The 23294-nt window shown below is 39.2% G+C and overlaps 1 protein-coding gene across 5 annotated transcripts in view; it reads left to right on the forward strand.

Moving 5' to 3' along the window:
• DICER1 (dicer 1, ribonuclease III) overlaps positions 1–23294 on the forward strand; it is a 61958-nt gene that overhangs the window by 6958 nt on the left and 31706 nt on the right. For 2 of the 5 annotated variants that reach the window (XM_084839789.1, XM_084839800.1), the window contains exons 2-12: positions 4782–4847; positions 6913–7008; positions 8257–8449; positions 11085–11247; positions 11653–11783; positions 15457–15591; positions 16467–16627; positions 16890–17058; positions 17530–18002; positions 19552–19684; positions 22186–22428. In XM_084839789.1, coding sequence (XP_084695915.1) covers positions 8306–8449; positions 11085–11247; positions 11653–11783; positions 15457–15591; positions 16467–16627; positions 16890–17058; positions 17530–18002; positions 19552–19684; positions 22186–22428 — 1752 coding nt within the window. In that variant the 5' untranslated portion in view covers positions 4782–4847; positions 6913–7008; positions 8257–8305. Of the gene's footprint in view, positions 1–4774; positions 4848–6912; positions 7009–8212; positions 8450–11084; positions 11248–11652; positions 11784–15456; positions 15592–16466; positions 16628–16889; positions 17059–17529; positions 18003–19551; positions 19685–22185; positions 22429–23294 lie in introns of those variants that run through there. The other 3 variants (XM_084839811.1, XM_084839821.1, XM_084839830.1) reach the window with 3 other exon arrangements.

Genomic DNA, 23294 nt, shown 5'->3' on the forward strand with positions numbered 1-23294 from the left:
TCATAAACATTTTGTTTAATAAACTTATAATTTGCGTTTTTGTTTAGTAATATTCTAATTTGCATGCTGTGCCATATTCTTGAATGTGGCATAACTTTTTTGGCAATGAGTCGGGTGGTGGCAAAAAAGATGCAGTTTCAGAAAGCTATTGAAAGCTGTAAGTCAACAGCCAGGAGGACACCTATTTTACTCTCAGCATTGGTGCCATTTCCTTTGAATAGTCTTGGAAATTGAAGTCCTGTGCTAAATAATGGGTACCATGTGGACTTGCAGAAGTTGATTATCTCCAATCATCTTAGTGGATAACTAACTGAAATTCCAGTGTAGTCCTCAGTTCGTGGTAGTTCTGCACAGGAAGGGGGAAAGATCTTCCTCTTGACAAGATTAAGAAAGGATCTTGTGGCATATTAAATCTAAGAAATTTATTCTGGCATAAGCTTTCATGGACTGTAGCCCACTTCATAGATGCATGGAGTATTATGCAGAGTTTCAGGTTTATATATACACTACATGTGGTGGTGAGGGAAGAATTGTAAACAATGAGGTTAGAAGGAAATTACATACAGAAAGTACAGTACTTTTTCCATTTAATTTTCTTCTGATGTCAGTGTTTACAACCCCCCACTCCTATGTACTGTATGGGAGGGGTTGCATGTCATGGTAGAGGAGCTCTGGGTTATCGTTTATGAGTAATGTGCTTGTAAACGCCCCCCGATCGCTCCCACTCCAAGTGGGACCCGCTAAAGAAATAGTGGACCAAAAGTAAAGCCAGAGGAACCTTGGTTTATCATGTCAGCAAACCTAGTCTATATAACCTTGAAACTCTCCATAATACTCCATGCATCTATGAAGTGGACTATAGTCCACAAAAACTTATGCTAGTCAAAAATAAATTAGTCTTTAAGGCACCACAAGACTCTTGGTTGTTGTTGTTTTTTGCTGCAATAGACTTCATACAGCTACCGTCTTGAAATCAAGACAAGATTGTAGACTTTGTACAGGATGTGAAAAGCAAAGATTTGGAGTATGTCATAAAGTTGGATGTCTTATGGTGATTGATAATTGTTGCAGTGTTTAGGTCCATGGGCCATATTTCATTCCAGGCCTCTGCAATGGATATTGTTTCTCACGTGCAAAAAGATGACAATACACATATAGCTGCCCTTTGTCCCCAAAAGTGATCCAATTGCTAGATTGTTAAGAGTTGCCCACATCAGCTGGTCAAGGGGTTCCACTGAAGGGAATTGTTCAATGTGGACAAAAGGTACAACCCCCCTGCAGCTGTATTCATAGGGTTGTAAGTCTGAGCAGGAAACCATCAGCAGCCACTGGCTTCACCTCTGGGAGGTTGCTCAGGTGCTGGAAGCTTTCCAGTGCAAATTGATGGGGGGAGGGATAGTGGTGAGGGAGGTGTACTATGCTCTGTGGAAAAAAGACCATGCAGATGCCAAGACCCATATCATCCAACAAGTTTAGTGTATTTAAAATGACATTTTAAAAGCACATGTTTAAGGAAATTAGGTTGGGCTGATCATTCTCTTAAGTTGGAAGAGTATACTTTAAAAAGCAAATATTGGTAATAAATGTGGCACAGCCTGTCCTTAACAAGAGGAATTTCAAAGCAAGAGCCTTGCAAAGAGAGAACACAAAAATCAGTACAGTTCCTTTGAACATGTTGGCATTTTGCCACTTCCATCTAAGCAGTGTAGAAAAGAGAGGTATATGATTTACATTTATGCAAATCTTGTGCTGGAGCCCCCACATGGGCCCATGGCAGCTGCTGCTACATTCTATGAAGTAAAAATTACAGAGGCTCTGAAACGACTTCAACTCTACCACTTGCCTCAAGCTTTGTTGGAGAAGGAAACTTACATTTGTAAGACTTTGTTTCAGCAATTGACTATGCAGATCTGATTGCAAGATAAGACTCAATTTTATCATTTTTTTTTTAACTTAGGTGAATAATTTTAAGGGTGGGGAAAATTGTGTTAAATCTCTTATTGGCTTATTTCAAGCAGCAGCTCTGACAGATTTTGTATTTTAAAATGCCCACAATAGTGTTGTTGTTTGTTGTGGTGGCATTGGTGTTGTAGTAATGCATCCTGAAAAATGAGATGCATTTCAAAAGAAGCTTTTGATTTGCATATAAGGAACTTCATTGCCTTTGAATTTTAAGATATAATTTGAATAGGTTTCAGTATGTTTAGCAGTAAGAATAAAATAGTTTTTAGGGAAGTACCATATCTGCAAATGCCTGTGTTTTAAAGGACCAGTGCTGCCTGGAAGTAGTCCAAGAAGCAATATGTAGCAATTAGCTTCTGCAATATTTTTAGAATACATTACTGGACAGCATGCTACAATGAAGTGAGTAGCTACAAAATTAAGAATACTTTTAAATGAGACATATTCTTTGTAATATGGTATCACAGTCTTTCCTCTTGACATGTGCACATGAAGAACTATAAGGAAAAAGAAAACAAACATGCTTTGTACCTTGTGTAGATATTTCCTCCCATACATTAGATAAGATTTCCAGTGTATGTAACATTAACTTACTGGTGACTGATTGGAATAGATTGTTCCTGCTGTAAGACCATACTTGCAAGCAAATTGTGTGTGCTTTTGGCCATCAGACAGCAGGCTGGTTGACTGCTGCCACAGGCCTTTTGTCCAGAGGAGACAAACCTATTGACATGCTAATGTGAAGTAAGCTTGTAGTTCTGTACTAGAACTTGGCTCAGTCTTTGGTATGAAGCCTGTCTAGCAGTATGTTAGTTTAGGAACTGAAAGGGTCTGCTGCACTGAGGGCCGTAGTCTGCAATTCCATTCCTGTCAGTTACACTTCCGTTCTCCTGTTTTTGCTTGGGTAAATGCAAAATACACTATCAAAATAAAGTAACTTGTCAGTGGATTTTGGGGAGGAACCATGCCTCTCAATTTTCATCTCAGATATTTTTGCCAACTGTAGTAATTCATTACTAATGTTCAAGGTGCCAAGATAGGCATAGTAGGAAAAACCAATGAGATTTCTTTGTTCAAAATGCAATAAAAGACAGCATTACATTTGTCTATCCTTTGTGCCCACTGTAGACTAAAACTGCTTCTATTCAGTGAAATTTTGCTAGATGGAAGGCAGTAGTTCTTCCCAAAAGTGAGAGAGCACTTTCCTACACACACACAGTTGCACAAACTTGCAACAACTTGTATGTGTTGCAAATGGGACCCAGAAGTTGACAAGGGATAGTGTGAGTTTTACAAAAGCATTATCACCCTCACTTTATGTGACATAACAGGTTTATACAGTGTGTATGTCTGTGCCAAAAATGGGGGGCTGGCAATGTGTTTGCTGGCATGGCCTTATTTATTACAGGAAGTGTGGGCAGAACTACAGCCGGACTGATAATGGTTTTGTGTTGGTTATAGCTCTCTGGTCAAGCCATCTGCTTCCTCCTTTAGTGTGATTTCCCCCACTGTCAAAATATGGTCTCTTCGCTTGCAGCATGGCATAATCAGTTCAAAATTTGTTTCTCTACCCTCTAAATAATAATAATAATAATAATAATAATAAATTAATAATATTATTAGAGTGGTGCGGCTCTAATCACAGCTTATGCTATATCTTTATCCCCTTTTGGTAGAATAACCGTCTGTATTGTGGTGGGTGTGATGTTCCACCATTGGAGTGGGTCACAGCTGAGAAGGTAAACTTAACACGTCTTGCTAGATCCTTTGTTTGGGAACTCTATCCTGGTCGGCTGCATGAACATCCACACACTAAAACAGCAGTTGACAATTGCCGAAATATTCTTCACTTGTGGCGAGTTGACTTTTCAACTTCTGTGGATGAACTTTGGCTTGCTCTTTGTTAAATAGGTTATTTTTGGACTAAACCAGCCTTCCTCAACCTGGTGCCCTCCAGCTATGTTGATGTACAACTCCCATCCCCAGCCAGGATGGCCATTGGCCATGTTTGGCTGGAGATTATAAGAGTTGTACATCAATGCACTTGGGGGACACCAAGCTGAGGAAGGCTGGACTGCACTGTACAAATCTAATTTTACTTTTTCAAGTTGCTTAGGTACCGTGGGTAGTATCCAATGCTGTTACTGTGCTAGCATGAACCAATGCTAGCGTAATGTCGTTAGCGTTTGCTAGGCAAAGGGAAAAAGTGGTGATTTGCCACTGAAATTCAGTGCTGCAGATACTGCCCATGGCAAACAGAAAACTAAAAGCCCATTAACATTTAATTTTAACACTAAGAAGTGTTGATTGATTTTTGTACTGTTCTCATAGACAATAGTGAAGCATTTTTCCAATGCACTGCCTTTTTACATGGTTACACAAACACTGGTAATGGCTCTCTGTTTTTGTGTATGTTTTTTTCAGTGTGAACAGAGTTGCAGTTGTTTGAAGTTTACTATGAAATGGAGAGATATCACTATACTATAACACAGTGAATATTATGTTTCTTTTAGATCTTATTTTCCTAGTGAAAGAAACAGTGACACAGAAGCAGCTGTAAATTGAATTGATATTGGTGAACAATTTCTTTAGCAGATAAAGTAAAAATATGCAAATATGTTCAAGTCCTGAACTGATCTTTCAGACACTCACTGTCTGTATTCTTGGCCAAAAAGACCATATGAAGTTTAGATTTTGAAGGGTAATGTGCTTTTACACCAGAGTTAAATATTAAATGCAAAACAGTAGACTACCACATGGCATTCTTAGGTTTTATTAGAGTTTATGTTAAAATGTGCTGTCTTTATATTGCCTTCTAGGATACCTAGGTTGAAACAAAATTACAGGCTTGGAAACTCTGGAAAAGCTCAATATCGGGATTCAAGGTAGAAAAAATGCTCTGAAATAATGCTAAGGTCTGGTTCTTGGTTAACTTTTTAACACTAGCTGGGTAGAAGTTCTCATTAAGATTGTTTCCTTTTAATTAGTTTATTTTTTAATAATGATGTATCATAAGAATGCTATTATTTTCCTGAATGGTTTATAAGAGTTGGAAGTACTCATTAATTTAATAGCATAAAATGTGGCCAATGTATTGTGTCTATTAAATATTTGACTTATCTGTGTGCATTTTTAATGTTTAAATTTTTGTGACAGAAAAGGTTATTTTAAAATACAATTCAGCTTTTCCATCTTCTAGAATAGCTGGCATTTTTGCTGCTTTAGTAATCTTGATAAATATAGATATTTTTGTTCAGCATGTAGAGTGAATGGGAGTCATCATCCTTGCTGCTTTTGTATATCAAAAGACTACTCTGAGATGTTTTAAAGCTAAGTTTTATTTGTTTTTAAATTGTGATAGAGAACAATTACACTGCTTTCTAGTTTTTTATTTATTTAAAAATACCCCACTTTTTGATTGCATCCTTAAAAACCCCTTGCAAAAATTATGCTGGGTTGGTGTCTAGTGCAAGTGGAGATGCACTTCTGCTCACACAAGTGGTGGGGGATATTCTGTTGATGCCAGGTCTCCTCTCCAGCTGCATGAGGAGGAGGTGTTAAGAATGCTGCATTCTGTGAGCGGAACACAACTCATGGTTCTCAGGATCCAAGCCAATTACATCTAGTTTCTTGCTTTTCATGAAAACGTCACCCCCATGAAGAGGGTGAAAGTGACCTGGGGCGAAAATGTTGACTTTCCTTGCAGTAGAAATGGTCTGCTACTTTAAAGGGGGTAATCTGCAGTGCAGTCCCTTCTCCTTTCTCAGCAGCTAGTTGACACTACACTGCCGTTGGTATTTCCTTTTGTTAAAAAACCCTTTACATGTTGATGGTGTGCATGGAGGGGGAGCAGGACTATGCCTGCCAGCCCTGCTCTCTGATATCTGGGTGTTAAGTGTGTTGTCTGCAAAGAGGTGCCTACTAGTGAAAAGGGATACAGTAGCTATTATAGTCATTCTAAAGAAGACAAACTGCAGTGAGATTCCCAGCACAATCCCTTCCCCTCTCTTGCAAAGTGCTTTGCCAAGAGAAAGGTACAGACCTATTTTCTGTATTAAAATATGACTTTTTTCTAGGGGAGAGCTGTCTTACAGAGAAAATTGTGTGCCCCCTGAAATGGCACCTTTTGCTGCAACTCCCCACCTCCACCATCACAAAACATTTTGTGTAGCTATAGGTACAATATATTAGAATAATGTAATATATTGTCCATGTTCAACAGTGCTGATTAAAAAAAAAAAGAATACTCTTTTGTATTTTTTAATTAAGATGAAGCATCCTTATCCTTTTAATTTATTTTTCATTCATTTGTTATTATTTTTAATCCACCCAATAACAGACATGCTCTGGCTGAATAGAGACATTCTCTGGCTGAATTAGAAACAATCTAGTAACACGATTTCTCATTTCTATGAAGGAAGACACACATTCTAAAGTTTCAATTCTTCTTGTTTTTAAGCTTAAAGATTTATGCTGTAACATAATTGCTTAACTTGTTAATTTTCTTCACTTAGTTTTTGAACAGTTTGAGAGACCTAAAATACTTTTCGCCAGTAAGTCACCTGCTGCATTCTCCCTATCCCATCATGCATATGCTGCTGCTCGTATGGGAGTTTCCTACTTCTACCCCCCCCACACACACACACTTTTCTCAGTACCCCCTTGCAAACTGATAGCTATAATTGCAAGGAGAGCTTGACACATCTAAAGATGCACGTAACCAACTATTTTGGCCCCTTATTCTTCTTTAAAATAACATTTTACTTCAGATTTAGTAATGCAGATAACATTTTATGTATGAATCACTTATATGAATATTATAAAATGGAACATAGGAATGTGGACTTATAAATTTTGATTGAAATATTGCAGTTGAATGCCTTACTTGTAAATGTTTTAATGCTAGTTTAGCTCATTCTCCTCTAACTCATTCTTCTATTGATTGAGCAGGAGCTTGGCAGTGATGTAATTAGCCTATAAGTGGATATAATGGTGTCAAAATGCAGTTCAGAGAACATATACACAGAGGTCACAGAAATTAATACAGTAAGTCTATGGCACCTAACAAACATTCATATCGGCTTGAATATTGCACTTCACACTGGCATTTCTAACAAGTAATTTCTTTGGAAGAGAAATGTGGATTGTATTAGTTGTGACTAAATAATAAAAATAAAGACTTTAACAGTATTTATGTATCAACTTGATCAGCAGCTACCAAAATTCTACTTTTACAAGAATTGTTGGATATTTCTAGTAATTTCAAAAGGAAATGTGTGTGGGGGTTGAAACAGCAGTCTATTGTGTCAGTAGAATACTGATACTGATTTGTGCACATCCACTGAATTGCAGTAACTGCTCTGAAAAGGAGCAGCGAAAAATGAAGAGCGGGGAGTTAATATCTCCTCTTTCTGGAGTCGCTGGAGACTCGGGGAAGTGCTGAAAATGTGGAGGACACTTAGGCGTATCAGTTCAACACTTAAAAGCAAGAGGATCACGTTTTCAAGAGGGATATATTGTTCCCCCTAGCTTTTGGTGCACTCACTCCATTCACCTTTCCCCCCAATTTCCGATGCTTCTGAATTGTGCTACTGGGTCCCTCCTTTCTCTTACTGTTATTTCTCCCCCAGTCCTTTGCAAATTAGTCTATATGCAGCCTCATCTTGTCAGTTTCCTTGTATGTTACCTACTCCACTTGGTTGCTTCTTTTAAGAGCTGAAACATACAAGGAAATTGACCAGGCAACACAACACATATTGGACAGCCATAAGTACACTCTTGCAAAAGACCATCAAAAATATTTTTTAAAATTATTATTATGACCCCATTTGCGCATCTTTGAGGCACCCCAAAAAAACAAAACAAAACTGGGGAGCAAAAAGGGGTAGCAGTTGGAGCAGGGAGGGGGCCTGGGACAAGGAGACAAGATGGGCTGTTTGGGATACATGCTAGAACCGGCTGGAGGAGGGGGAGAACAAGCCACAGCAAGCCCGATCATCTGCCAGGTGTACCATGGGTTCTTCTGCAAACAATCAACCCATCATGGTTTGTTCACAGGGTGGCTTAGCATGACGTGCAAACCCACCCACTGTCCGCATCAATTCCCCATCTGCATTATGGGGACATGCCTACTTTACATAGCTGCTGTAAGTACTTACATGACACTTTCAGTAATCAAAGTGCTTATACATGTGATATATAAAACCTTATGTATGTTTATATGCTTTGTTTATATATGAATAACCAACCATTTGCTTAGTATATGATTTTAATGCTCTTTCTCCCCTTTCATAGTAAGCTGTGCTGGAACAAAAATGCAATGAAAGAAACACTGGATGAATGAATGAAAAACCCTGCTTTGCAGTCCCTCAGCATGGCAGGACTACAACTCATGACCCCTGCTTCCTCCCCAATGGGTCCTTTTTTTGGACTACCTTGGCAACAAGAAGCAATTCATGATAACATTTACACACCAAGAAAATATCAGGTACTAATAACTATGCTAATATTTTAAAGCAAATGGAAATCTGGCTGCTCCTTGGAGACTGGCCATGCCTTACTTGTATTTCTGTTGGAGTATCTTTTCACTATGGTTCATTCTTTTTCTTATTTGCTAACGGGAAACACACCCAGATGGGAGCGAAGCCAGAACTTTCAGCTGTAATTCAAGGGGTTTGACAAAATTGGGGCACTAACCAGTCAGGAAGTACAGCTGGTGGCATACACCCCCCCCCCATTGTTGGTGGCTCATAAGTAATGGAACGAATGGCTGACAAGCAGCTGCATGGCCAGATGTGGCCTGTTTGCTGGGTACCCCATGACCAACCAAGCAGATAAAAGGCCTGGAGGTGGTTCTGAGTGTTACATTTGCATTTGGTAGCTGTTCACTGGGACTCCCAACATGAGGTCCAAAGAGGTGTCCATGCGAGTGAAGGAGGCCATCATTAGGCTGAAGAAACAAAACCCATCAGAGAGATAGCAAAAACAGTGGGAGTGGCCAATACAATCGTTTGGAACATCCTGAAAAAGAAGGAATTAACTGGCAAGCTCAGCAACAGCAAAAGGCCTGGCAGACCACGGAAGACAACTAAAGTGGATGACCGCAGAATTCTGCTCACGGTGAACCCTTTCACAACATCTAGCCAGGTCAAGAACGCTCTTGTGGAGGTAGGCATGTCATTGTCAACATCTACAGTCAAGAGACAGCTTTATGAATGTAAATACAGAGGCTTCACAACAAGGTGTAAACCACTGGTAACCCTCAAGAACTGAAATGCCAGATTAGCCTTTGCCAGCAATCACCTAAAAAAGCCTGCCCAGTTCTGGAATAAGATTCTTTGGACTGATGAAACCAAGATTACCTTGTACCAGAATGATGGGAAGAGAAAAGTATGGAGAGGGGAAAGAACAGCTCATGATCCAAGGCATACCACATCATCTGTCAAACATGGTGGAGGCAGTGTTATGGCATGAGCATGTATGGCTGCCAATGGAGCTGGGTCAGTGGTGTTTGTTGATGACCTGACTGCTGATAAAAGCAGCAGGATGAATTCTGAAGTGTATAGGGCTATACTTTCTGCTCAGATTCAGCCGAATGCTACCAAACTGATAGGACACCGCTTCATATTGCAGATGGATAATGACCCAAAACAGACAGCAAAAGCTACCCAAGAGTTTCTCCAGGCAAAGAAGTGGGATGTTCCTCAGTGGCCAAGTCAGTCACCTGATCTCAACCCAACAGAGCATGCTTTTCACTTACTGAAGACAAGACTGAAGGCAGAAAGTCCCACAAACAAGCAGCAGCTGAAGGCAGCTGCAGTAAAGGCCTGGCAAAGCATCTTGAGGGGGGAAACTCAGCATTTGGTCATGTCCATGGGTTCCAGACTTCAGGCAGTCATTGACTGCAAAGGATTTTCATCCAGGTATTAAAAGCGATCCTTCAGTTTGAAATGATGTTGGTTTGTTCCATTACTTATGAGCCACCAATGATGAGTGTGTGTGTATGCCACTGGCTGTCCTTCCTGGATGGTTAGTGCCCCACTTTTGTCACACCCCTTGAATTACAGCTGAAAGTCCTGACTTTGCTCCCATCTGGGTGTGTTTCCTTTCAGCTTCAGTGTGGTGGTGTACGGAGGCCAACTGCCAAAACAGTTATCCTTGTTCCAGTATTTCTGGCCCTGACTGTGTCTGTGTCTATTAATTATGTGCATTCTACAAGAGCTGCAGATGGAAGATCCTCAGTTTGTTTAGCTGTAGGAATGATTGGGGAGTGTGTACAAGCATGCTGCTCATACATGATAAGCCAGAGTTCTGGAGGAACCCTGCTTTATCATGATGTGCGAACCAAATCCATGTGTGTATTTGGGTTTTCACATTCCCCCCTTGCTGCAGTCTCTTCCTTCCCCACCCCTCTAAGCCACTCCCGAGTGCAGAGGATTCCCTGACCCTCTGCCCAGATGGCTTGTGACTGCAATGCAGGTGGCTGCAGTGAGAAAGGGGAGGGAAAACAAATGGAAATAGGAGTCCTCCTTCCTTATGCATGAATGGAAGTGTTTTTTCTATGCATCTTACTGATCCTTGTTCCTGTGTTTAAGGTATTAGAATAGACTGCGTGATCCAGAGTGTAAAACATAACATTTCTGAAAGTTAAAGTTTCAGAAATGCACATTACTCTACTTTTTAAAGTGGTATGGGAAAATTAAATCTTTGTTTCACATAATTTCAGTTGCTGCAAAGGTTTGAATAGTGAATAATTTTAGAGGTGACCTAAGCAGATCATTTGCTGCTTATATTGTAACCTTTCTGTAATTGCACCTAAGAGCTCATCCACACAGCAAAATTACATTGGAATAGGTTTTCTGGGAATAAGAACCTTAAGATGTATCATCCTGCTCATAGACAGGATCATCCCTTGAAAATATATGACACTCTATTGTAATGCAACTGTTCCATGTGTTTTTAATATATTTCTAAGCCCCCCAAAATGCTTTAGATGCTGACTTAGGTAGTATGTCAGAGCAACATCTACATCTTTGGCAATCTTCCATTGATACGTCTGAAGACTTGTCTGTGTGTAATTTGGGGGATTTTTAAAAATAAAACATTTTTATTTACCAATACAGGTTGAACTGCTTGAAGCAGCTCTGGATCATAATACAATAGTCTGTTTAAACACTGGCTCAGGGAAGACTTTTATTGCAGTACTACTCATTAAAGAACTGTCTTATCAGATCAGGGGAGATTTCAACAAAAATGGGAGAAGAACAGTATTCTTGGTCAACTCTGGTAAGGATGCAATGTAAATTAATCAATAGGTGTCTGATAAATGTTCTAATTATACAGTAAAAGGGTAATACTAGTATCGGAAAGGATGGCCAGTTTTAAAATGTTTTAATAAATAAATAGTATTTTAAATAAAATAATAACTAAAATGAAAAAACTTTTGTCATGAATTTTGTCAAAGTTCATATCGGGCAAGATGAGGTTGAAGTTACAGGAATGAATCTTTGACTTAAGGATTTGGGTAAAATATGTTGTCATGGTGTTATTTAATGTAAGAAACAGGTTAACATAACTGAGTAGCGTCTGGCCTTGGTACATCTAGTCAGCATAATACTGAAATTGTTTGTATACTTGAGAAACCATTTCAATATAGGCATTTTGCTACCTGTTCCATCTTTTTCCATAAAGCAAATCAAGTTGCTCAGCAAGTGTCAACTGTTAGGACTCACTCAGATCTCAAGGTCGGAGAGTATTCAAGTTTAGAAATAACTGAAGCATGGACAAAAGAGAGATGGAACCAAGAATTTACTAAATACCAGGTAAGGTGGATTAATACATCATAAACATTATAAATCAGTGCCGTAGTTTTAAGATTCTCTGATTTCAAAATACTGTGCAAAATACAAAATGTGCAGTGGAGCTTTTTGTTTATTTTGCATGGCAGCTTCCTTATGCCATATCAGATGTTATTGCTGACTGACCCCCTTTCCCATTGTTTGAATGAAAAGAAACCGTTGCCTGTCCATACTTTCCTGTGTTTCATACTTTCCTAAACTGTTCAGCCCCAAAAGTGGTCTGTTTGGTTTTCACATCTCTGGAACTGAAATCAACAGAACTGCAATCCTGTATCCACTTACCTGGAAGTAACCCCCAGTGAACAAAGTGGAACTTACTTCTGAGTAAATATGTATACACTTGTGCTATAAGAATACATTTTCCCCCTGTTAGGAATTTTGGTGGCAACTTGATTTTTGTTTCATTTTTTGTTTTGGTATTTGCTTATTGCTGTCACTAATGACTAATAGTTCATTCTTTTTCTCTGACTTTGTCTTGGAGTAGCTGGTATACTTGGTTTAGGGAGAAATCCTGTGGGAATAGTCAGCTGCCTCTGAAATTGGAGGCGACCGTCTATCCAATGCACGGCGGGAGGAGCGTGGAGGGGATTGTCTCCGTGCTTCAGCCGCCCTGAATTCTTGGCTAGACAGCCGATTTTGGCTGTCTAGCCGTGGGACATCGGAGTGCGGGGTGGGAAGACCAGGCAATGCATAGGAAGTGTCATACCAGCACTTACAAATCCCCGCTCCGCCCCCAGGAATGCCCCCTTTCCCTCCGCTCCGCGCTGCTCTTATGAACGCAGAGTGCAGGAATGATCCGTGCTACCTATGAGGCGGTGGGGAAGGGGGTGGGGAGGCTCCAGGAACTGACCAGTCCTATGGCCATCTAGCCACTGACTAGCAGCCATAGGATAGCGCCCCTAGTTGTTCATTTGTAGTTAAACTGAAGAGCATGTAAACAGCGTAATAGCTGCAATAAAATTATTTTGAAAGTTATCCTCTTCTTGGTGATCTTGATTCTTTGCTCCAGCCGTGAATGAAGCTGTGAGAAGGCAAGGTAGTGATTATGTTGGAAATATCTTGTAAGGTACCCCTATTTTTTGTTTTATTAGGCAACCAGTTTTCTGCTTTATTTGAAGTGAGCATTAATACTTCCATCGTTTGATTTTAAATGTGTGCAATTTGCAATTCTGTGTACTTGAGAGTGCTATTTCTAGTCATTACTTTGTTCAGTCTCAGGGTATGTCGGCTGTACAAACGTGGATAGTTTATATAAAAAAATCAGTTTAACTATTATAGCTTTCCTCAAACTCTTGGAAACTGTGGTTTGGTGAAAAACTGAAAATTCTCAGATAACCTTAGTCTTCTGCATAGAGCTACAGTTCCCTGGGGAGAGGGAATGACTCTTAACCCAGTTTAAGCTTATAGTGCAGATATATCTTTTATCAGTTTAATGTCAAGGTTGTAGAACTGGATACAAGTTTAATAGGTATTTTAATGAATGATTTAATTTTTTGAGCAAATTCAGTGTTGTGATATCTATTAGAACAAGTTAAATAATGCTACTTTGTACATACAGGATGTCCTGCCAAACTGAACATTTATAGCTTCTATAACCACCACTTGGGAGATGAGGTTATATATAGACCATGTGTCTACATGGTGCAATACAATTGCTGTATTTGGAGTCAGGCACAGAATTGGGTTTCTTCAAACTCTTAGTTTTCATTCACTTCGCCAGTTATTCATGTAAACCTAATTTCCCTTTTATAATTGTAATGTAAATGTATTATATGGAAAGACTCAATCTTGTGGTTCACTGTACAGTGCAAAAAGGCTCAGGTGCATGAACCATTACATGAAGATAGAATTGCACTATTGTATCGAGAGCATGACACAGCTGCACCATGGAGCCTCTGTAAGTCAAATACAGGCAGAGAGGAGTGTGGCTGGGGAAACAATGAGGAATGGCACCATTAAGCATAGTCCCATCCATTTTAACTGGGGATGTACACCATGTACAACTGGGGATGTACAAGCATGTACACCAGTCTTGTGGTTCTTTGCAGGATGCACCTCACCAGTGCAACATAAGAAACTTATTAGTACTATATTTTACATAAAAAATGCTTTGATAACTATCTGACAAAAAAAAGGTAGTGTGTAACTTTGGTTTGGTATAGAACATGTACTGTGCTTGTGCCGGAATCTTTAGTATGATTCGGGGTAGAGCGTCACAGTGCCACTTCCTAGTGGCTCTCTGGGCTGGTCTCACTCTGCAGAGAGAAGCAATCACAATGAAGCAGTCTCTGGAATGCCCCTACTGTTTGAGGGAATGAGGTAGATTTGGCGGGGGTGGGGAGAGAAAGACCCAAGGTATGGCTGTTCTCCTTGTCTGCTCCCAGATCAGAGCTGTATGTGCTAGTAGTAATGCCAAGCCATCTTGCTCCATGAGGAGGAGGGGGTGCGGAGTTTGTACCCTGCCAGGCTTCATGGTGAATTCTGCAAGTTGCTTTTTTCCACCCACATTTGTCTTAAGGAAGTAGTAGGGGAAGAGTGGCCAGAACAGTGGATTGCTCTGAGCTGGGTGCCTCTCTCCATCTGTTTGCTGATATATGTTATGCCTTTCAGTTGGTTAACTTTTCCAGAAAGTGTGTATAAAAGTAAGCTAGAAATGGAAGTAACTCAGTTGCTGAATATTCTTATACAGTCAGACCACTGAATATTCTTATACAGTCAGAATCCATCAAATCTATGTATGTGAGAGAGACTGCTTCTGTAATATGTGGTGTGCTTAGTGCCAAGTTAGACTTTACACTGACCGTGTGCTTGCCACCAAAAATAAAATAAAAATGTGGGTCTAACTTCCAGTAAATTCTAGATTAAATCATGTCATCATAGCAGGTTGCATTTTCCCAACTCTTTTCCAAATCCTTCGCTGCCTCTGGTGAGAGTGAGGACTGCAGAACTCTGGGCATTATGATACAAAATAATTTCTACCAAATGGAGAAGAAGGAAGGGAAATTAAATGGGCTCCTAATGTTTTCACCGGCATCTGCATGTTTAGTGTAATGCCTAGTTTGGTTCTGAATGTTGACCTTTATTCAGGTGTTTAAAAATTCTTCTCGTGGAGGAGAGTAGGGACACATGCTCCAGCCCCACCCCCTCCATCTTCAACCTCCTTGTGTTGATGAGGAAGTTCTGCAATGGAAATGTAACTGCATTCAGCTGAATGTAGTTACAGAGTTCCTTGTAACTGGGAACACTGTCTTATCTGGGTTCCTGACTGCACAGAGTTTGTAATCACTTTCAGCTTGAACATGGTTATGTTTCTTTTGCAGAGGACCAGGGCTGAGAGTGCATGTCCCCATTCCTCTCCATAAGTACAATTTTTGTAAGCCTGAATAGGATTGAGGTGGAATTGACGTACTTTTGTAACTTCAGTTGAGTGACCTTTGAATAGAGTTAAAGTGCACTTTACCTAATGCTGTCTGGGGTTGAAATGAGAGGTCAAATTCTTTGGTATAGTCTGAATTTGTTCATTGAGAAGAATTATTAGTTGATATTACTGATATTCTTGCTAACTAAAAATGAGTAAGCCTTGACTGTTTTTATAGAAATAACATTCATTTTTATCTTGCAACTCTTCATTTTTCAGGTTCTGGTTATGACCTGTCGTGTTGCTTTGAATATTTTAAAAAATGAACATTTATCCCTGTCAAACATTAATCTTCTTATTTTTGATGAGTGCCATCTTGCAATCCAGGATCACCCCTATCGAGAAATTATGAAGGTAGGTTATACGCCAGCTCTATATGTTTAACAACTGATAAAACATACTATAATAAATAGGCAAACTAAAGGCTTGTGTACTTGCATTCATATTTCACCCACCTTGGCATTTATTATTTCTGATGGATTCTTAGGGCTGACTTTCAGACTCTTCCTTTAATTGGAGGCATAAATTTAATAAATCCCTCTTCAGTGAGCAAGCACTCTTATATTGGTGGCCACTGTGGGCAGCAATAGCTCACAAATGTGTTTTGCTATCACCTTGTCCCTTACTTCTATCCAGGATGGTGTATTAAGCGTTGGCAGGCTTCCTTGAAACTGTCCAGGAGGTGAGTTGGCAGAAAAATTGTGGCAATATCTCATTGCCAAATGTTAAATCAAAAACTGCAGAGAACTTACTGAGTAGCCATTACATTGCAGAGATCAGTGAACCTGAGTCCATCCATGGTTCTGTAGAGCTCCTATGTAATGGGCATTGGGCTCCTTTCTTTTGAAGTATGAAGTGGAATGATAAAGTTGCATTATTTTCTTATGTAGGGTTGGTCACATGGTGCCTGACCTTCAGGGACTCAAAGCCATTGCACTACGCTAACGTCAGAGTGTATTAGTTGAAACAAAATAAATTATTACCTTTACATAACAACATATTATTACATGGTTAATTCTAGTCCTAACAGGTAAGTGTGGGTTAGACATGCATTCTTTTTCTGGAGTCCAGTAAATCTTTTCTCCCCCACCCCCTGGATTTTTTTTCATATTGGAAAAGGAGATACAGGACTCCAAAGTCACCCCCTCATCTCCTCTGCCCCCCGGATTTGGGTGCCATCTCTACTTAAGAACAAATTAATAGCCGAGTCATTCTGGTTTATTTTTCAGCTTTGTGAGAGTTGTACATCATGCCCTCGAATCTTGGGATTAACGGCTTCTATTTTAAATGGGAAATGTGATCCAGCAGAGTTAGAAGAGAAGATTCAGAAACTGGAGAAAATTCTCAAGAGCAGTGCTGAAACTGCAACTGATTTAGTGGTTTTGGACAGGTATACTTTTGTACATTTGTACTGTATGTTGAATGCCATCATTAAAGTTTTGGTTGGAAAAGGTGAACTGATTCTGTATTTTTTTTATTGGAAGATCTAGTTTAGATCCATTTTGATAAAATAAGGTTATGTTGATTTTTTAATTTTTTTTGCAGCCCATTATAGCTTTAAAGAATCTCAAATCTCTTATACTTACGCCTTTATTTATACTCTCAGCTGTTAAAGATGTGGTTGTTAAAACCTTTTGTTTTTCATCCTAAAGGTATACTTCTCAGCCATGTGAGATTGTGGTGGATTGTGGACCATATGCTGACAAAAGTGGGCTCTATGAAAGATTGTTAACAGAGCTGGATGATGCACTTACTTTTCTGAATGACTGCAACATATCTGTACATTGTAGAGAGAGAGATTCGACCGTAATTTCTAAACAGGTATAGACACATGGTTTATCTATCATTGTTCTTACATTATTCCATTGGTTAACCATATTTGATGTGTATCCTGTTTTTATGGAACTGCAAGTAGAAATGTCCTTGGCAAAATATCTGTGGCAAAAATTGATGCGCAACTGTGTAATAATTTCCCATGTCTCTATATTAAACTATTAGCATTCAAACTTTCTCTTTGGTCATATGTCAACCTACTGTATGGATTATTTTAACCACGATCAATTAGAGATGCAGTTCAACTCAAAATGGTCTTTGGTGCGTGTGCGCGTGTCCTCCTAAAATGAAACTTATGGAAAAAACTAAATCCTGTTTATGTGGCTAGTTTATCTACAAAGAAGCAAATATTTAGGCATTCAGAATAATTTCTTCTTTATATAGAATTTGAGGGCCCAGTATATGCTATGCAAACTGCTACTGTGCTGTTCTAAACTGTTGAATTGAATTTGTTTGCAGATACTATCAGACTGCCGAGCAGTGTTGCTTGTTCTCGGACCCTGGTGTGCAGATAAAGTAGCTGGGATGATGGTGAGAGAGCTACAGAAGTACATTAAACATGAGCAAGAGGAGCTGCACAGGAAATTTTTATTGTTTACAGATACTTTCCTAAGGAAAATTCATGCACTCTGTGAAGAGCACTTCTCGCCTGCCTCACTTGACCTGAAATTTGTAACCCCCAAAGTAATAAAACTGCTTGAAATCTTGCGTAAATATAAGCCCTATGAACGGCAACAGTTTGAAAGTGTTGAGTGGTATAATAATAGGAATCAGGATAACTATGTGTCCTGGAGTGATTCTGAAGATGATGATGAGGATGAAGAAATAGAGGAGAAAGAGAAAACTGAGACTAATTTTCCTTCTCCCTTTACTAATATTTTATGTGGAATTATTTTTGTGGAAAGAAGATACACAGCAGTTGTTCTAAACAGGTATGGTTTCTTAGTAAAATGCCAATGTATTGTTGATTACAAAAGAACTAATTAGTACTAATCTGGAATAACTGTTCTGAAAAGACATTGGAATAGTCATTTGCATAAAGGCTACCTAATTGCTAATCTGTGTAAACACACTGCATACAAGGGGAAAAATATAGCTGATTATATATATATATATATATATATATATATATATATATATATAAAGTAATGTGAAGACACTCTAGAAGCAGTATCTGCTCCTTCTTAAGACATTTATATGATTTAAATATATACATATATAGTAAGGCAATATAGAATATGCCACTATCAGCTGTTTTAAAAGTGTTGAATAATTCTAACAGAAATCGGGGTGAACATCAACATTGTCTGCCAACCAACAGAATGGACATGGTTGGTGGAACGCATTCCCCGTGCTTCTGCACCCCTCAGAATCTGATCCAGAGGATTGGGGAACCTTCCAGAATAGATTTGGGGGATATGGGGGGGGGGGAGGTAAACTTCCGTTGTGATGTTGGATTTCATCCCCAATATTTCTAATCACAAATATCTGGCATGCAAGTAAAGGTAGTGATATATAATCAGTTATAAAAAGAGCAGTGATATATGTATAGTTTATAAGGGTATATATAGATAAAAGAAGTGGTGGCTTTCTGTTTTAAAAACACTTGACAGTGGTATGGGTTCCTGTTTTCATGTCTTTGTGCAAGGAAAAAACAAAGCCTTGTTACAGATATGAATTTATTCGTAGATTTGTGGTATACAAGATATGTAATGGAAATAAGACACATGACAAAAACAGTCATGAAATAACGAACAAGTGATTTTTATTTACATTTATTTTTTAAAATTGAACCATGAATTAAGTTAGTTGAAAAATAGTTGTATGGAAAATGAAAAAGATATTAAATTTTTGCTTTAATTTAATTCACGGTTACAGGCTTTAATCTACAACATGACAAAGGAAAGGCAATAGGAAGTGTTTATTATGCTTTAAAAGGTTTTTTTAACTTCTGAAGATATTTGTTTGTATTTCATAGCATTGAAGTTTCTTGGATGAGAGATCACTCCAGGAAGAAAGAAGTAAAAAACTCTACAGTAGAGTAGGGACGAACTATTAAATTAGCCCTTTAATATCTACTGTTCCAACAATTGTTACTTGTAAAATGCATCTTTAGGCATGAGGATTCTATTTAACAAGTGGCACCTGCAACAAAATGTTGCCGTTTGGAGTGCTCCCTGTTCACGATCCCAGTCACTCCTTTTCATTTCCTCCCAACTAGTCAGCATTCTGTGGCAACTGAGCATACTCATTTCTCATTGGGCTGTTCTGGGATTGTTTTTTCCTAAAAAGGTTTGTACTGTTATAAACCTTGGGGTTCCCCAAAGCCTGCTAATACCTACTTCTTCAGTATGGGTGTTGTTGCATATGTCTATATAGGCAAGTTAGCCAACTACCATACCCCCATTTTCAGTATTGTTTGATATCCCAAACATTAGTTCATATTTTCTCAACTATATGTGACTTCCAAAATGTGTTTAGGTTGATAAAAGAAGCTGGCAAACAAGACCCAGAGCTGGCTTACATCAGCAGCAATTTTATAACTGGACATGGTATTGGAAAGAATCAGCCCCGCAGCAAACAGATGGAGGTAGAATTCCGAAAGCAGGAAGAGGTAACTTTAATGAAAATAATTGTGCAAAAATGTTGTGTATTTTCTTGTGTTTGAAACCTTCACCAAGTCCAGGAAATTCCCTATCTCGAAAATTTGGCATAGTTTGAAGTTCTTATTTATTGATCTACGTATAGAAGGAATGTCTTTTAGTTTCTGAAACAAATTGTACTTCAATTTAAATAAAAATGGCAGAATGTACCATCTTCATAAAATGGGCTAAACTATTTGTGTGCCGTGATAATTATAGTTTTGCTGCTTATGAGCTAAGATTTACGTTGAAAATATTACAGAATAGAAATACGTGTTTGGAGCTTTAAACTTCGGCCACTTTTTGAAATGTTGTTTTGATAATTTTTGATTAAGTGTTGTCTTTCTGATTCTGAAGTATTGATAATTTTATTTCATTTTGTAATTAATAACTTGTAATTGCAAAGAAGAAATGGAATGTTTTCTAAAGATATCTTTCAAATTAATCTAAAAGCAGTGGAAAAAGACTTCAGACACTGAGGGTTTTTCTCTAGAAAATATATTGGCTTTAATTGTAAGATTGGGCAAACATGTCAGTCTGTTTTCATAGCTGGATCATGTTTGCTTTAAGAAGGAATATAACAATTAAGCATCATGGAATACTCCAGTGAGGTGTCACATCTTGATGAGTAAACATGTGTGTTCTGTGATCTGTTTCTGGGTTACAATTGTCTACTGCAAGGACTTCTAAGCCAATGGATTTAGTGCTTTCTTGATCAGATCAGCATGTTACAAAAGATGGCTAAAGCTGTTTGGAAATCTCTTAATATGGCTTGGTTGTTGCTTCAGATGCTATGTTAGCTGCTAGCTCACTGAACTGAAATTCAAAAAACTATGTATGTATTTAGCTATACCACTGGGTAGGGATGTATGAAAGTCACTTACCTTTTCGACGGGGTGATTCGCAGTGGGGGGAGGTGCTCCGCACCTCCCCCCGAAATCCTAATCTGGCCGGCTCCGCTCTGCAGAGATTCCGCAGAGCCGCTGGCCAGGGCCGCCCGCAGCCGGACATCCGGCCGCTGGGCAGCCTGCAGGAAAAAAAACCTAGTGTACGCAAATGGCGGCGGCTACAGCAGCCGCCATTTGCGTTCTCTTTTTTTCGCTGTTTTAGCCTACGTAAATATTTACGTAAGCTATTACGGTAAAAAAAAGGGGAACGCAAATGGCGCCCACTACGCTATTTGCGTTCCCCTTTTTTTGGCCGTAACAGCTTACGTAAATATTTACATTGGCTAAAACAGCGAAAAAAAGGGAACGCAAATGGCGGCCGCCGTAGCCGCCGCCATTTGCGTAGGCTGTTTGTTTTTTGGTGTTCCGTGATAGGCTACGTAAATACTTACGTAGCCTATCACGGCCTCTGCGGGGATCCAAAAGGCATCCCTGCATTAGCCGTGATAGGCTACGTAAGTATTTACGTAGCCTATCATGGCTATGATGAAGAAGCGAATGGCAGCCGCAGAGCGGCCGCCATTCGCAAGTCAGCGTGGACAGCAGCAGGTAAGTGCTCCGTTTCGCGCACCTTTGGTGGGGTGGGGTGGGGCGGGGGCTTCGTTCCGCCATGGATTTCGGGGGGGCGAATGCACTGGTATTCGGCCTCACCGAGATCCGTGGCGGAATTCTCTGACATCCCTACCACTGGGTTTTTACTGGTCCTGGGCAAGCCATTTATACTTTTGAATCCTGAATTGTAAAATGGAGGTGGTTTAACATTTGAAAATCAAATAATTTAAACAGTGTTGAATGATTTTGAAAGAATTCCGATGTTTCTATAACCTGACGTATTTAAATAAAACCCAGAACTGCAACTATTAAAAAGTGTATTCTTTTATGGCAATCTCCTGATGCTGCCTGCTTCACCACACTAGAACTGTCCTAGAACCCTGTATCATTTCATATTTAGTGGCTAGAATACTTTCTTAAACCAGAGCTGGTGTAGCATAGTGGGTAAGAGAATGAGTTGTGATCGAGGAGGTTCAAATCTAATCTCGGACACAAGCTCAGGGTAGCCAGTATTTCAGCCTCAGAGGTCTATGCAAGATGGGGATAAAATTACTAGCTTTCTTACAGAGCTGTTAAGAAGAATTACCATGCTGCATGAAGACCTCTGAGATCTCTGTTTGCATTTTAGAATATATCTACAATTTAGAGAAACCATGCAGTAGATATGGTAGTCATAGACACGAGGTAAGTTGTGCAAGGAGGCTATAAAGATCATGCATCATAAACAAGGAAACAAACAAAAGAGTAGAAATAAGATGAAAAAAGAATAATCACGTGCTTTTCTAATACTCATACTGTTAAGAGAGTCCTCTGAAATTGTTTTCTGATTATAACCTGTGTTTGCTAATGAATGGATTTGTAGGGTTGATTCCTTTGAGTTCTGAAGTATTCAACTTTTGTCAATCTAATGATATTATAACTGACTAGTAATACTGATCGGTCTTAGAAATGTATCTTCTTGGTTACTTTTGTAGGTACTTAGAAAATTTCGAGCACATGAGACCAACTTGCTAATTGCAACTAGTATTGTAGAAGAGGGTGTTGACATACCAAAATGCAATTTGGTGGTTCGTTTTGATTTGCCCACAGAATACCGTTCCTATGTGCAGTCCAAAGGAAGAGCCAGGGCACCTATCTCAAATTACATCATGTTAGCAGATTCAGACAAAATTAAATGTTTTGAAGAAGATCTTAAAACCTACAAAGCAATTGAGAAGGTATGTGGCTGAATTCAGACAGAATTAAATGTTTTGAAGAATATCTTAAAACGTTCAAAGCAATTGAGAAGGTATTCACTCTGAAAATGACTGAATCATAAAAAGCTTTTGTGGGACACTCAAGCAGCAAAAGAAATGGGGGAAGGAGTGACACCATGATCTAGGCCCCAGAAAATCCCATCAGTTCTTATAGGAAATATGGTGAAACTGGGATGGAGGAAACCTAGGTGCTGGAGAGTTGGAAGTCCAGGTTTTATTGAAAATGACACCTCAGGTGGCAAGAACAAGTGACTGGGTCAGAAGACTAATTTATCAATCCATGGAGAGGGGAGCAAAGAAGAAATCAAAGCTGGAAGAGCTGCAGAGACTACATAGGGTGCAGTGAGAAATAAAGAGCTAGACTTAAATGAACATCCAACCCCTGGACCTCTCAGTCTGAAATAGGGGCTGGCTAGCCTTTTTTTCAGGTTACTACATAGCTATTTTTTAAAAAATTACTTCTACAGCATTTGTATACTGCCCAATAAATAACGTTATCTTGGTGGTGTAACAAAAGAACATAGTAGCCTGTTGTTGTTGTTTGTAAGTGGCAGGCCCTTTTTTCAAATGGAGAGGCCCAATGTCTGAAAGTCCATGTAAGCTCCCCTTTGCTGCTCACCCCCTTCTTACTGTAATCTGTGTCAGTGCAATGGATTTTATCCCTCAGTTATAGTATACAGTTAATGCTGATGTTGCCTCTTCCATGTCTGGGGCCCAGGGCAATTGTCCTCCCTAAAAGGGAGGGTATGTGTGAATGGGGACAGTCAGTAGTTGGCTGGATATGAGCTTATTAATTGAAGCCCTAGAGGTTGTGACATAGCAGACCA

Source organism: Heloderma suspectum, chromosome 1 (assembly GCF_057233095.1).
Source record: "Heloderma suspectum isolate Gila_16-S chromosome 1, 16-S_ref, whole genome shotgun sequence".
Lineage (NCBI taxonomy): Eukaryota > Metazoa > Chordata > Lepidosauria > Squamata > Helodermatidae > Heloderma > Heloderma suspectum.